This window comes from Piliocolobus tephrosceles, chromosome 21 (genome assembly GCF_002776525.5).
Source record: "Piliocolobus tephrosceles isolate RC106 chromosome 21, ASM277652v3, whole genome shotgun sequence".
NCBI lineage: Eukaryota > Metazoa > Chordata > Mammalia > Primates > Cercopithecidae > Piliocolobus > Piliocolobus tephrosceles.
In genome coordinates, this window is record NC_045454.1 from 51,632,582 (window position 1) to 51,645,494 (window position 12,913).

The window sequence follows — 12,913 nt, forward strand, 5'->3', positions numbered from 1 at the left end:
AATTGGGAGCCCCCCCCCGACTCCTGGGGCTGGGGAGAGCTGGTGGTCCGTCTCCCCCATACTGGTAGGTCCTGAGAGGGGGCCACGGTCCTGCCCGGGCCATGAAGCAGGCAGGCAGGCCCTTGCCCCACACCCTAAGGCACTTCCGGCCTTGGGTACCAGGAAGTGGCTGGGCTCCTCCCTCCCACGCCCTGGCTGCTTCCTGCCCACCCGGCAGCCAGGGAGGGAGCGTGGGAACTTCTCAGGGCCCTGGCCCCTGCCCCACCCCCTCCTCGGGGCGCTGGGACCCAGGTCCGTGCCTCTGACTCCCTGAGCTGACACCCCACTCTAGGAACCCTCCCAACCAAGGCCAAATCCCCCCACCAGGTGAGCAGGCGGGAGTCAACATGTTTCATTTTCTGTTTATTACTTGAAATCACGGTGCTCGTGTAGGTATTTTTTTTTTTAATTTTATGTTTTCATACATGAAAGTCACGCCAGGTGCCGGGACCCCCACAGCCCGACCCCCCAAGGGCGGGTAATGCTTTTTTGGGCAGCCCTTACCGGGCAGAGGGTGGCGAGCCGGTTCCTGCCTGGAGGTTCCACCCTCAACCCGCCGAGGCACAGACGTTATTTAAAAATCGTTAAAAAACAAAACAGACACACATTTAAATAGGGTATCCAAGACAGTTCTTCAAAAAACAAACCCGCCCCTGTTTCTCCTTTTTTTTTTTTCTATTTTTTTTTTCTTTTTTTTTGGAAAAACGAAAACAAAACAAAACCCCAAATCCTTGAGCTCTACCCTCTGGGACCCCTCCCTGCCCACCCTCCCACAAAAAATGTACAGAGCTACAGTTACAACACATGATGTTCACATCTGAAACCATTAACTTTCAACACATAAAGGGGGGAGTTGAGGACCTGGGGTTCACCTACGAGAACAAAGGTGGGGACAGGCAGGGCCAGGACAAGACCAACAGGCGGGGTGGGGAAGGGCCCAGACATCTCCGTTCTCATTAAAAAATAAAAAGTGAGTGGGGAAAAAAATGCAAAACCTACCCCATTGAAATGGCCCCACTAGGGGATTTGTCCCTCCCCTGTGGAGCCAGACACCCCTCGGCAGGGGCACTGAGGGGCGGGGGGGTCCAAATTAGACCAGCAGCGGACCCCGCCGCGGGGGTTAATGCTACACGGAGTTGTTGCCCCTTGCCCAGGGGATTCACAGCTCAGCACCCCCTCCCATCCTGGCTGCAGGAGGGGCCCCCAGACAGTCCCAAATCCACGTCCCTCAGGTTGGGCCAGGAAGGAGGGCTCGGAGGGGGGAACTCCCCAGCACCCAGCCATTCTCTCCCCTTTTTCAAGAGTTCCCCAACCACTATTGGCTCAGTCAGAAAATTAATAGTCTATAAATACCTCAAGCTCAGGCAGGAGGTCAGAGAAGAGGGGGGGGGGGGGGAGGGAACAGCACAGACGGCGGGCTGGGGCGGGGTGGGGGGCGGGCTGGGGGGGGAGTTCCCCTCGGCCTTCCCGGCAGGAAAGGGTGCCACACCCCTGCACCCAAACCCTGTGCGGACCCCAGCCCCAGCCTCTCTGCTAAAACAGCTTTGCTCCCCTTTTTAAAGAAATGAAGGAAAATGCAAAAAGAGACCAAGAAAAAAGGACAGGAGTAGAAGAGAAACAGTCCCCTGGTGGGCTTCTGTGACCTGTGGCTTGCTGTAGCCCATTGGGTGCTGCTGGCCTGGGGTGGAGGCCCCGAAGTCTGCACTGGGGGGGGGGTGGGTTCTGCGCACTGTGGCCCCCTCCCCCCCTCTGTAAAGTGCATAATGACATTTTAACGTTTTTGTCTTAAAACCTGAATAGGGTGGGGGGGGGGTGGGGGGGAAGGAGGCGGCGGAAGGGAGGGGCAGGTTTCTCCTTCACTCTCCCCTGTCCAGAGACTGCTACATATTGGAGCTGGGGAAGGTTGGCAGGGAGGACTGACCCGGCGCAGAGGTGAAAGGAGACAGGAGGAGGAGGAGGAGGAGGAGGAGGAGGAGGAGGAGGAAGTGAAGAAGGAAGAGGGCAGGAGTGGAGGGTCAAGGAGGTAGGAAGCAAAGCCTGAAGAGTCCAGGAAACCACGGTCTGAACTTTTTAAAAAAAGAAAAAAATAATAAAAAAGAAGAAAAAAAGAAAGGCTTGTGGCTGGGGGGAGTGGCTGCCTGCCCTCCAGAGCTGGGCCACGTTCTCTCCGGGGCTCTCCGAGTCCCCGCCGCCCTGGGCTGGGGTTCGAGGGGCAAGGGTGGCCGATCCGAAGATCCTAAGCCACCACGAACTCTGACTTGATGTCAGGGTTGACTTCTGGCTTCCACACGGAGTCCTCGAAGTCGAGGCCCAGGCCGGAGGCCTCGCTGGAGCTGCCACCGCCCCCGCTGCTACTGCTGTCGCTGCGGCCGGCCTTGCGGCTGGGTGACCAGTGGTACGGACCCCGCGCGTCCCGCCGGGCCTTTCTACGCAGCCGTTTCTGCTGAAGGAGCAGCTGCAGCCGTTCCACCTTGCAGCGTGTGGCGCGGTTTTCTGTCTGCCGAAGCCGGTCCCCTGCAAAGGAGGTAGTGGCCCGTGACTCCCAAAGCCTCCATCCGCTGAACACAGAGGACCACCCCAGACCCCAGCAAATGCCCCTGAGGTCAGGCACAGTCCTGCCCTCCCTGGAGACTTGTACCAGCAAAGCAAACGGTCAAGGGCATCCACCATGCTGGGCAGGAGGACTGCTTGAGCTCAGGAGTTGAGACAGGCCTGGGCCACAAAGCGAGACCCCTCCTCTACAAAAATTACAAAATTAGTTGGGCATGGTGGTGTTTGCCTGGAGTCCCAGCTATGCAGCTGGCATCTAATTCTCTAGCTCAACCGTGAGCTGGGGAGGTCAGGACTGTCCTGCCTCATTCTTCCGGGAGTCCTACATGGAGGGGGCTTGGCCACTTCTGTGATCTGAGGGGAGACACTTAGGAGTTGTACCTTTACTTTATATTATTATTTTTTTTTTGAGACGGAGTCTCGCTCTGTCGCCCAGGCTGGAGTGCAGTGGCGCCATCTCGGCTCACTGCAAGCTCCGCCTCCCGGGTTCACGCCATTCTCCTGCCTCAGCCTCCCGAGTAGCTGGGACTACAGGTGCCCGCCACCATGCCCGGCTAATTTTTTGTATTTTTAGTAGAGATAGGATTTCACTACATCAGCCAGGATGGTCTCGATCTCCTGACCTCGTGATCCGCCTGCCTCGGCCTCCCAAAGTGCTGGGATTACAGGTGTGAGCCACCGCGCCCGGCCGCTTTCCCGCTTTTAAACTGAGCTGGGAGGAGCCCCCGCAATGGGTGCGGAGCCCAAGGGCAGTACAGTGGCCATCTTCCCATGAGACTCCGGAGGAGAGTAACGTGCCGTTTGGGAGTAGTGGGGAGCTGCAGGGGGGTTCCTTGCTTTTCCAAGTCACTGAAATGCTTAGGGGTGGGCTCTGGCCCCGCCTCGGCCTGCCAGCACTGACTTGACCATTTACAGAGGCTCCAAATGCCATCTGGAGATGGTGGCCCGGGGGGGCCAGGAGGAAGTGGGCCTGGGGCACCCCGGGAACACACAAGGACACTTTGTGCCCCGACACACATGCTGCCTTCTCTCCAAGCTGGAGCAGAACAGTGGCCACGGCAGCTGCCGTCCCCCCCGGCCCTGGGCAGGTCAGCTGCTCCTGTGCCCACCGGCTCACAGAGGGGCCTTGAGAAGCCCAGGCGGGTGGGGAAGGCGGGACACCCGAGGACGGCCACTCACCCGGAGGCTTGCACATGCGGATCTGGCTCTGGCCCTGCAGCAGGGAGGCTGTGGGGGCAGCCGCGAGCTTCTCGCAGGAGGTAGTTCTGGGGGCCAGGTCGGGGGCCGGCGAAGCCGGAGTGCACTGGGCATGGCAGCGGAGCTGGGCCAGCGACGGGGGCATGCCCTGGTAGTGCCGGGTGGCGCTCAGGAGGTCATTCAGGATCTGCAGGATGGTGCCGATGTCACGCCGTGGCCGCCCGCTGCTGTCTTGGCAGTTGGGGTGTAGCGTGCCTGCGGGCAGAGGTGGCCGTGAGCGCCCGGCACGCGCACAGTCCCATATGTGCAGGACGGGCATCCACGGGTGTGAGCTCATGAGCTCAGACAGCTCACGTGGGCTGATGTGCACGAGGGACCAAAGGGCAGGAGCGGGACACGTCCCCAGTAAGGGGCACCTGGTGACCCGCGGACTCCGGGGCAGGGCCAGGCTTGTGTGTGGGGAATCCTGGGGGACATGTGAAGGGAGCAAACGGACACAGTGTGTGTATGCCCAGAACGTGTGGAGCCGCTGTGAGTGGGTGTGGGCCCCAAGTGCACAGGGTCACGCGACACACGTGAGGTCATGCGTGTGCTGTGACACCTACCAGAGAAGGTCCCTGAGAAGACCCCCGGGGCGTGATTCACAAAGCTCTCGATGACAGCGCCGGGTTTTCGGGAGCGGGGGGCAGGGCTGGCCCCTGGGGTAGACGCGGTGCTGGCACCAGGACTGGCACTGCTGCTGGCCGTGGGGGAGCAGTCCATCTGCTGACAGGAGGAAGGGGCACGTGAGCACGGGGTCCAGGCTCAGGGGATCACCACCGACCCAGAGCCCAGAGATCACCCACCAGCCCAGGTCAGGAGATGATCCATCAAAACATGGTCTAGAGATGAACTAGCCCAGGGTCAGGAGGTCACAACCAACCGAGGGCATAGAGATGACCCATGAGTCAAAGGTCAGGAGATCATCCACTGGTCCAAGTCAGGTCAGGAGATGACCCACCAACTCAAGGTCTACAGACAGCCCCACCAATCTAGGCTGGGGGATCACCTACCAGCCCGAGGTCACAGGATAGCCCTTAATACAAGGGACTCACCTGGGGCTAAGAGCACTTGTCCTCGCCAAGCCCTCCCCAGGACGGCCCACCCTTTGGATTCCAACTAAGGGTCACCCTTCCCTTCCCCAGGCTCACCTCTGGGCAGGTGGTGGAGGCTGCGTGGGACCGGAAGGAGCCAGCTGTGATGGGCGAGGGAGACGCAGGGGAGGGACTAGTGGGCACCGGGGGAACTCGGGCGGCACTGGACATGGGCCGGCAGGGTGAGGACACGGGGGAGGCTATGCTTGGGTCCCCCCGTGCGGCGGCGGCAGCGGCGGCGGCGGCGGCCAGCACATGGCGGTGTTGCAGTGGAGCGTGCTGGGCCGCGAGCTGTAGCTGTACGAACATCATGTGGTCGCCCACACGCAAGGCCAGTGTCAGTGGCGAGCGGCCCGACAGGAAGTCACTGACCTGCAAGGAGAGCGGTCCGTCAGCTGGGAGTCCCAGCCTGTGGCGCCCCCAGCCCAGCCCGGCCCAGTCCCCCCGCGCTGTGACCTGGGGCCTCTCGCCGCCCCTCTCTGGGCTCTGGGGTCCCTGTCGGTGCCACGGACGCTTAAATAAAATGAATCTGTATTTCCGGAAGCCTCCTCCGCCAGCCCGGCCCGGCCCAGGCGCCGCTGGGGGCTGTGGGGACAGAGGCAGGTCAGACAGGGGCCTGCCCCTCCCTGGCCAACTCGGTCAGTTCTTGCAAGGGGAAACTGAGGCCAGAGGGGGCGGGGCCCAGCTGGCAGTCGCTGACCTCAAACAACCTTCACTTTGCGTTTCCCCCACCCTCCTGGGCCCCTAGATCCTCTCTGCCTGTGGATACGGGAGGGGCTCCATCTCAGGCCCCCTCCCAGCTATGTCACCAGGGCCAGCAAGTGGGTGGAATTCCTGGACGAATTCTTCTGTCCTAACCTTTGCTTTCTCAAGATAAATATTTATCTGTCCTGGGCGGGGCGGAGGCCGAGGGGGCGGCGGCAAGGCGGCAGGAAGGGGCCCTGACCGCCCTGGGGCTGGAGTCCCAGAGGGCACAACCTGCCCCAAGCACAGAAACCCTCAATCTGCCCCCGTTCAGGGTGGGTGTGGGTTGGATCTGACCCTGTCCTCACCAAGCCCCCTGCTCTGGGTCCCGGCCAGAGCCCTGCTCTCCCCAGGGGCCGGGATGGGGGGGGCGGAGGTTTCTGAGAAGTGACATAGGCTGCGATGACTCAGAACCGACCGCCTCCCAGCTCTGCCTCCTGGCTCTCCGCTGGCAGTGGCTGGCGTAACCTTCTCTGCTTGGGGCCCGTGGGGAGGGGGGCAGGGAGGAGGGCAGGGCAAAGCCCCCACCCTGAGGCCCAGCCTGCCCGGCCCCCCTGCCCCAAGACAGCCTTTGCAGGAAGCGCCCGAGGTGGCTTCCCGAGAGCAGCTGGAGTCCCCACCACCACCCGCCCTGCAACTTCCTCCCTGGGGAGGGCAAATGGGCGGGCAGGACTCGGTGCCAGGCAGGGAAGCTACCCTGGGGAGCCCAATGTCTCCGCCCAGCTCCCCCCACACCCCAGCTCCTTCCTGACGCAGGCGCCCAGGGAGGAGGGTGTGAAGCCAACACGCCCTGGGCCCCCTGCCAACCGCAGCCCCCCAGCAGCGGGGAGCTCTGCTCATACTCGCCCCAGGAAATCACCTGCAGCCCCCACCCTGGCTCGGGACCCCGGCTCTGCCCCCACGCCACCGCTGCTGCTGCTGCTGTGGCCACCCCCATGGCAGACCACCCAGCTCCCGGGCCCTGCCCTGCCCCCTGGATGCAGGACTCTACATGTCGCTGGGAAGGAAGAAGGGGGCACGGGCCTCGGGGCCAGGGAGGCCGGGGAAGCTGGCCACCCCCTCGCTGGGGCGGGTGGCAGCCTGCGTCCTCCACCCTGGCAGCGGGCGGATTGCTGAGGCCTGTGTCACCCTCCTGGGAGGTGGCCAGGGCCCTTGTCTGAGGAAGGCTCAGCCACAGCCAAGAAAATGAGGAAAGAAGGAGAAAAAAAAAAAAAAAAGGCCGCAGCAAAACCGGGAACCGGGTGAGGGCCAGCCCCAGCCTCCCTCCTGGCTGCTTACTAAATATTTTCCTAACATCCTGTCTAGGCCTCACTGGCCCCAGGGCTGGGCGCCCCCGCCCCCTCCCCTTTCAGGGTAGAGAACAAAGGCCAGAGAGAGGAGGAGGAGGAGGGGGTGACGAGATCCCCACTCTCTCACGATGGGGTCACGGAAGGCGGAAGGAGTGTCACCCAGGCCGCCGCCCCCGGCCCCTAGCAGAAATGTAAAAAAGGAGAAACTCGCTCTGGGGAAGCCACGGGGGGGGGGGGGCTCCTCGGCGGGGGCCAGAGGGGGCTGGGGATGCAGGCCAGGGTGTGAGCAGGGATGAGGCCCGGTGGGCCAAGGTCACCCAGCAGGCAGTCTTGTGAAAGCCAGGTCTCCTTCCCCCAGGGCAGCCACCGTGGGAGAGAAAGCCCTCCGGGTCAGGTGGTGAGTCTTGGGGGAGAGGAGGTGGGGAGGCCAGGCCAGGCTGGCACCCAGGCAGAGTGGCACATCCCCTCCCCTCCCCCAGCCTCCTGGGAACACAGACAACTCCCAGCCACCATCGGTGGCCTAGGCACCCTGCCCCCGGGGCTGCCCTGTTAGGAAGGGGCTGGCGAGGTCTTACCTGCGTCTCCGTGAGACTCTCGAGGGCTTGCATCACAGACTGCTCCGGCCTTGAGGCCTGAGACTACAAAGAGAGGCAGGAGAGGGGCCTGAGTGTGGGGTCTGAATCACAGGCTGGAGCATGGATGGGGTGGGGAGGGCCCTGCTGGCTGGCGGAGTGGGGGCCCCAGGTGGTGTGTGCGCGGACAGGTGCCGAGGGAGGGGCTACTGCCTGTGTGCGGGGGCCTCGGGGGGCACGCAGCCCCATGGCCATTTACCATGAGGCCCGCTTCCACGGTGGGTACCAAGGTCAGCTTGCTGCCATCACCCACGCCGAACTCCTGCAGCTTCCCCGAACTGAGCCGGCTGGGGGGAGGAAAGAAGAGCATGAGACTCCGCGGAGACGATACAGGGCCGCGGAAGCAGAGGCCGCGGGGGAGGGCTGTGCTTGTGTGGGGAGAGAGGGATAAGTTCCCACCCCCAACCCTTCCCAGCTTCCAGATACAGGGCCCTGAGCGCATGCAGAGGTCTCCGTCTGGTACTGGGAGCCCCATCCTGGCGATTCGGACCCCTTCCCTCCAGTGGAACCCCCGCCCTGGACTCTGGCACTCTGGCACCCCCTCTGCACCCCAACCAGCCACTTCCCCCTCGTCTGGGCCCCAGTGTGCTCTATGCCACCTTCCCCCGCGCCCCCAGGGCAGCCCCTGCCTCCAATTCCCCAACTCTAGCCCTGGCTCGTCTTTGTGGGCGCCACCGGCTTGGCCCGAGAAGAGGCCCTGGGGGCTGCGCCGGGCCGGGTTCTCCCTCCTACCTCCCCGGCGCAGGCCGCCGCAGCGCAGACAAAGGAGACCCTCCCCCTCCGCCCCTCCCCCGCCGGGCCCCTCCGCTGGGATGGACACTGCGTGTCCCCGGAGGCTCGCGGGGGGAGGGCTCCGGGCCTGCAGGCGATTTAAATACCAGGGGGGAGGGGAGGCTGCGGGGAGCGCTCCGAGACGAGAACAAAGGGGGGAGAGAGACGCAAGTGGGGGGAGACAGCCAGACGCAGAGGAGGCCGCCGAGCAGATGCGGAAGCCGGCGCGGACGCAAGCGGGAGGGGGCGGCGGCGGCCCCCGCGCCCGCAGCCGGGACCCCCGCGCCGCCCTGGGATTCCTGCCCGCCCCCAAGGGGGGCCGCCGAAGCCCGGCCTGGGACGCCCTCGCAGCCGCCTTTGTGCGGCGACCCCGGGCGGGGGAGGGGGCCGAAGCAGGCGAGGCCGAGCAGAGGGCGCCCGAGAGCGCGCGGCGCGCCCCCGCCCCCCGTCTGGCCGCCCCCTGCCTTCCCCGCGCGGCGCGCTCTTTGTTCCCGCCCGGGGGCCGGGGCCCGAGGGGGCGGCCGGCCGGGGGCGCGCGGTACCTACGTGTCTTTGTGGAGAAGGGCCAGGCGCTCCTTGGGCACTTTGAGGCGCTGAGACAACCGCTTGCGCAGCCCCTCCACCGTCTCGTCGGGCGGCACGGCCAGGTCGTAGCGAGTGCCCGTGGTGCTGTGGATGGCCAGGCTCATGGGCACCGCCTCGGCCGCCGGGCCCAGCTCGCAGGCGCCGCCGGGGGCCCCGCGCCGGCAGCTCCGGGCGCCGCCGGGCTGCGGCTCCATCCCCGGCGCGCGCTGGGGGCCTGGGGGCGGCGGGCGCCGCCAATCCTCGCCGCGCCTCCGGGACAGGGGCTGTGGGCTTCCCGGATGCCGGTTCCTCCGGGCACTCGGGGGCGCGAAGCAGCGCGTGTCCTCCTCGAGAAAGTCCCGGCCGCGGAAGGCGAGACCGAAATCCAAAATCCGAGTAGCGATCCGAGGACGCTCCGGCTCCTGGGGGTGCCTTCCGGGGGTGGGGACGGCACTCGCTTCTCCTTTAAAGGGCGGCGGGCGCGACCGGGGCGCGGCGCGGGGGAGGGTCCTGGGGAGGGGGCGCCGCTCGGCCGGTGGCGCTGGGTGCTGTCTGCAGCCCGGGTCGCGCTTCCTCGCGCGTCCCCTCCCTTAGCCACAGCCGCCGCCGCCGCTCGGAGGATCTGGGGGTGAAAGTAACAAGAAAAAAAAGTTATAATGTATCAACGTTCCAGGGGGCGGGGCCGCCGCCCCCTCCCATTCACTACTTACTCCGCCGGCCCCTCGCCGGCCAATCGCAGCGCGCGGAGCGCCCAGTCGGCCGCGAGCCCGGGCCAATGGGAGCCGCCGCGGCACCGCCCCACGTGGCGGCCGGGCCCGCCCCTCGCCCCGCCCCCGGCGCCCAGGCGACCAAGGGGAGCGCGACGGGGGCGGGGCTGGCGCCTCTCCGCGTCCTCCCCCGCCCAGCCCGCGCCCGCAGCCATTCATAAGGGCCCGGAGCCCGCAACAAAGGGCGGGCGCGCCCCAGGGGGCGCGGGACCCGGGCCTTGAGACGGGCCTCAACCCCCTTGCGATCTCCGGGAAACGACCTGGGAGCGATAGGGGGCGCGGGCCATTGTTCCCGGAGCCGGGAGGGGCAGGAAGTCGTGGGGCCACCCCGCCGCGTCCGTCCGGGAAGAGCCGTGAGCGGAAGCGGGAGCGCGAAGTCTGCGCCTCGTGGCCGGGGTCCCGGGGCGGGCGGGGGACGGGGCGGCTAGGGCCGCGGCCCCCGGGGAGGGCGTGGTGAGTGGGGGCGGAGTTGGGGCTGGGGCGGGGCGCCCGCACCTCGATGACGTGGCCGGGTGGCTGCTGCCGGGGACCCGCGAGCCCACCCCCCGGCCCCAGGCAGAACCCGTTTCCCCGAGGCGCGCCCGCCCGAGCCGTGACGTGACGCGGCGTCCCCGGCTGCGCCCGCGCGCGCTCGGGGATGCGGTGAGTCAGCAGCTCGGGCGCGCCCTCTGCTGAGCCCGCCTGGGAGCGCGGCCCGGAGTCCCGGGTAGGGGGCGCCGCGCTGCCCCTGGCAGGGGAGGAGGACAACGGGGCTGCGCGCAGGGGAGGAATCCCGATCAGGGACGAAAGACTAGTCGGGAGACTGGGACCGCGTGGCTGGGAAACACAGGCCAGAATGGCAACCAGTTCAAGGTCACTCGCGGGGGGGGGGGAGTGCCGGGGGGGGGGGGCGGGGGCTGAGGTCCGGCCAGGGCGGTGCTGGCTGCGCGGAGCCCCTCCCACCCCGCACCCCGGGGGGCTTCCCAGGACCAGAGGCACCCCGAACCCGTCCTGTCCCAAGAACAAAGAAAAGTGCGGGCATCCTGAGTCGTCTAGAGTCGGGACTTCTCCTCGGCCCGCAGGTCCCGCCCCTTACTCACCGGGCGCGGCCGGTCCTGCGTCTCAAGTGCTGCGAGTACCCTCGTCCGGGACCGAATGCGCGCTGGCCGGGCCGGTCTGGGCCAAGCGGGCGGCCCCCAGCCTTTATCCGCGTCGCCTTCCCTCGGGGTGGAGTTTGGGCGGGCAGGGGGGCGGGGGGCCGGGCGGGCGGTGACGCAGACTGGCCCCCGCCCCTGCCTGCCGGCCCGGGCCCTGGGGCGCCTTGGCGGCTGGGCCACCCCGTACGAAGGCTTGGCACAGTTCATGGGGGGACGCCCCTTGAATGCCCCGAGACAGGGGTCTCGGCCTGCCTTGCCACGGGCTCGGATGCACCCCGAATCGTCACTGGGACAGGGTTTCGGGGTGTACAGCGCGACTCCCTGCCCCGCCCCCTTCCTGCCGCCCCAGGCCTGGTGCTTCCGCCTGGGGGCGCCCGCGTAGGGGGGACGGGAAGAAGGGCCTGAGTCAGCGGCCGTCGTCCAGGAAAACAGGCTGGAGTCACCTGCCGTGCAGTGGGGGTGCCCTGGCCAGCCCTGGCCTCCTGCATCTGTCAGTGGTGACCTCAGAGGGCATTTATGGAGCGATTAGCCAGTGCCAGGCCTGCCTTATGCCCAGCCAGTCACCAGCCGGCTATGCTGTGACCTCGGGAGGTAACTGGCCTCTCCCAGCCTCAGTTTCTCCAGGGTGGGTGGGAGTGTGGTGAGGGAATGTAGCAGGCTCACTCTGGGGCCATCACCCCCCATTAATATAGGACATGCACTGGTTCCCAGCCTTTGGGGTGGGCATTACCCCATTTCACAGATGAAGAAACTGAGGCCACAGCCGATGAGACAGGAATGTGGTGTGCATCTTACCCTTCCCAGTCGGCTTTTTGAGGATGGCCCTGGTTGAGGTGGGACCCTGTCCTGCCCCTCTATCCAGCGAAGGGGACCCCGTCCCTACTGGAGTACCTCCTGTCCACTTATCTGGCTCCTCCCTTTATCTGGCCTGACCACCTCCACCCCCACCCTGGCCATGGGCGCCTCTCCCAGGGCTGCGCTCTGCTTCAGGTCTTCTTCCGGCTGCCACCCATGCTCCCGGCAGCTGTGGCCCCCACCTTGACAGGCACACCCAACCCCGCAGGGTCAGGGCTAGGCCAGAGAGGGAGAGGCTGGGATAACCCTTGGAAGGGGGTCACAGGAGCTGGGGTTTGAGGAATGAGTAGCAGTTTGTCACATAAAGATGATGATGTGGCCAGGCGCGGTGGCCCACGCCTGTAATCCCAGCACTTTGGTAGGCCGGGGCAGGTGGATCACGAGGTCAAGAGATCGAGACCAGCCTGGCTAATATGGTGAAACCCCATCTCTACTAAAAATACAAAAATTAGCTGGGTGTGGCGGCATGCGTCTGTAGTCGCAGCTACTTGGGAGGCTGAGGCAGGAGAACCGCTTGAACCCGGGAGGCAGAGGTTGCAGTGAGCCGAGATTGCGCCACTGCACTTCAGCCTGGGTGACAGAGCAAGACTCTGTCTCAAAAAAAAAAAAAAAAATTTGGGCGTGGTGGCTCACGCCTATAATCCCAGCACTTTGGGAGGCTGAGGTGAGCGGATCACTTGAGGTCGGGAGTTCAAGACCAGCCTGACCAACATGGAGAAACCCTGTCTCTACTAAAAAATATATAATTAGCCTGGCGTGGTGGTGCACGCCTCTAATCCCAGCTACTCGGGAGGCTGAGGCAGGAGAATCACTTGAACTTGGGAGGCGGAGGTTGCAGTGAGCCCAGATAGCACCCCCACACTCCAGCCTGGGCAACAAGAGCGAGACTCTGTCTCAAAAAAAAAAAAAAAGGATGGTCCAGGAAGTGAGAATGGCTTGTTAGTGAACTGGGCCCAGTTGCAGAGAGGAGGGGCAGGGGTCTATTAATGGGGCCTGGATGACAGGCTGGGGCCGCAGGTGGGACCTGCAGAGCCAGGCTTATTCTGCTTCCAGAGAGAACAAAGGTGGCAGAGGGAGCTGTGGGCTGGCACCAAATGGGCAGCCCGGGCAGGACACTGGGGTTCTCTGTGAGTGGCTGGCAGCCCCCACCTCCCTCCCTGCCTCTCGCCTTTCATGTGTGGCTCCATCACCTGGACACCGTCACCTCAGTCTGGTCGGGAGTGGAACGGGACATGG

At 65.2% G+C, this 12,913-nt stretch overlaps 1 protein-coding gene across 3 annotated transcripts; it reads right to left on the reverse strand.

The window, feature by feature from the left end:
• Window positions 1-387: 387 nt before the first annotated feature.
• On the reverse strand, window positions 388-11,098 carry MIDN (midnolin). Of its 3 annotated transcripts, none has more exons than XM_023192722.3 (9): window positions 10,766-11,098; window positions 8,902-9,541; window positions 7,784-7,871; window positions 7,528-7,590; window positions 5,376-5,504; window positions 4,977-5,291; window positions 4,392-4,548; window positions 3,769-4,041; window positions 388-2,553 (listed from the first exon to the last, which is right to left on the reverse strand). In XM_023192722.3, the coding sequence occupies exons 2-9, from the start codon at window positions 9,132-9,134 to the stop codon at window positions 2,276-2,278; spliced, it is 1,536 nt and encodes a 511-aa protein (XP_023048490.1). In that variant the 5' UTR covers window positions 9,135-9,541; window positions 10,766-11,098; the 3' UTR covers window positions 388-2,275. The 3 variants fall into 3 exon arrangements, with proteins under 3 accessions (XP_023048490.1, XP_023048489.1, XP_023048492.1); XM_023192721.3 differs by having other exon boundaries at window positions 4,392-4,551; XM_023192724.3 differs by lacking the exon at window positions 5,376-5,504 and having other exon boundaries at window positions 4,392-4,551.
• Between the last annotated feature and the right edge of the window lie 1,815 nt (window positions 11,099-12,913).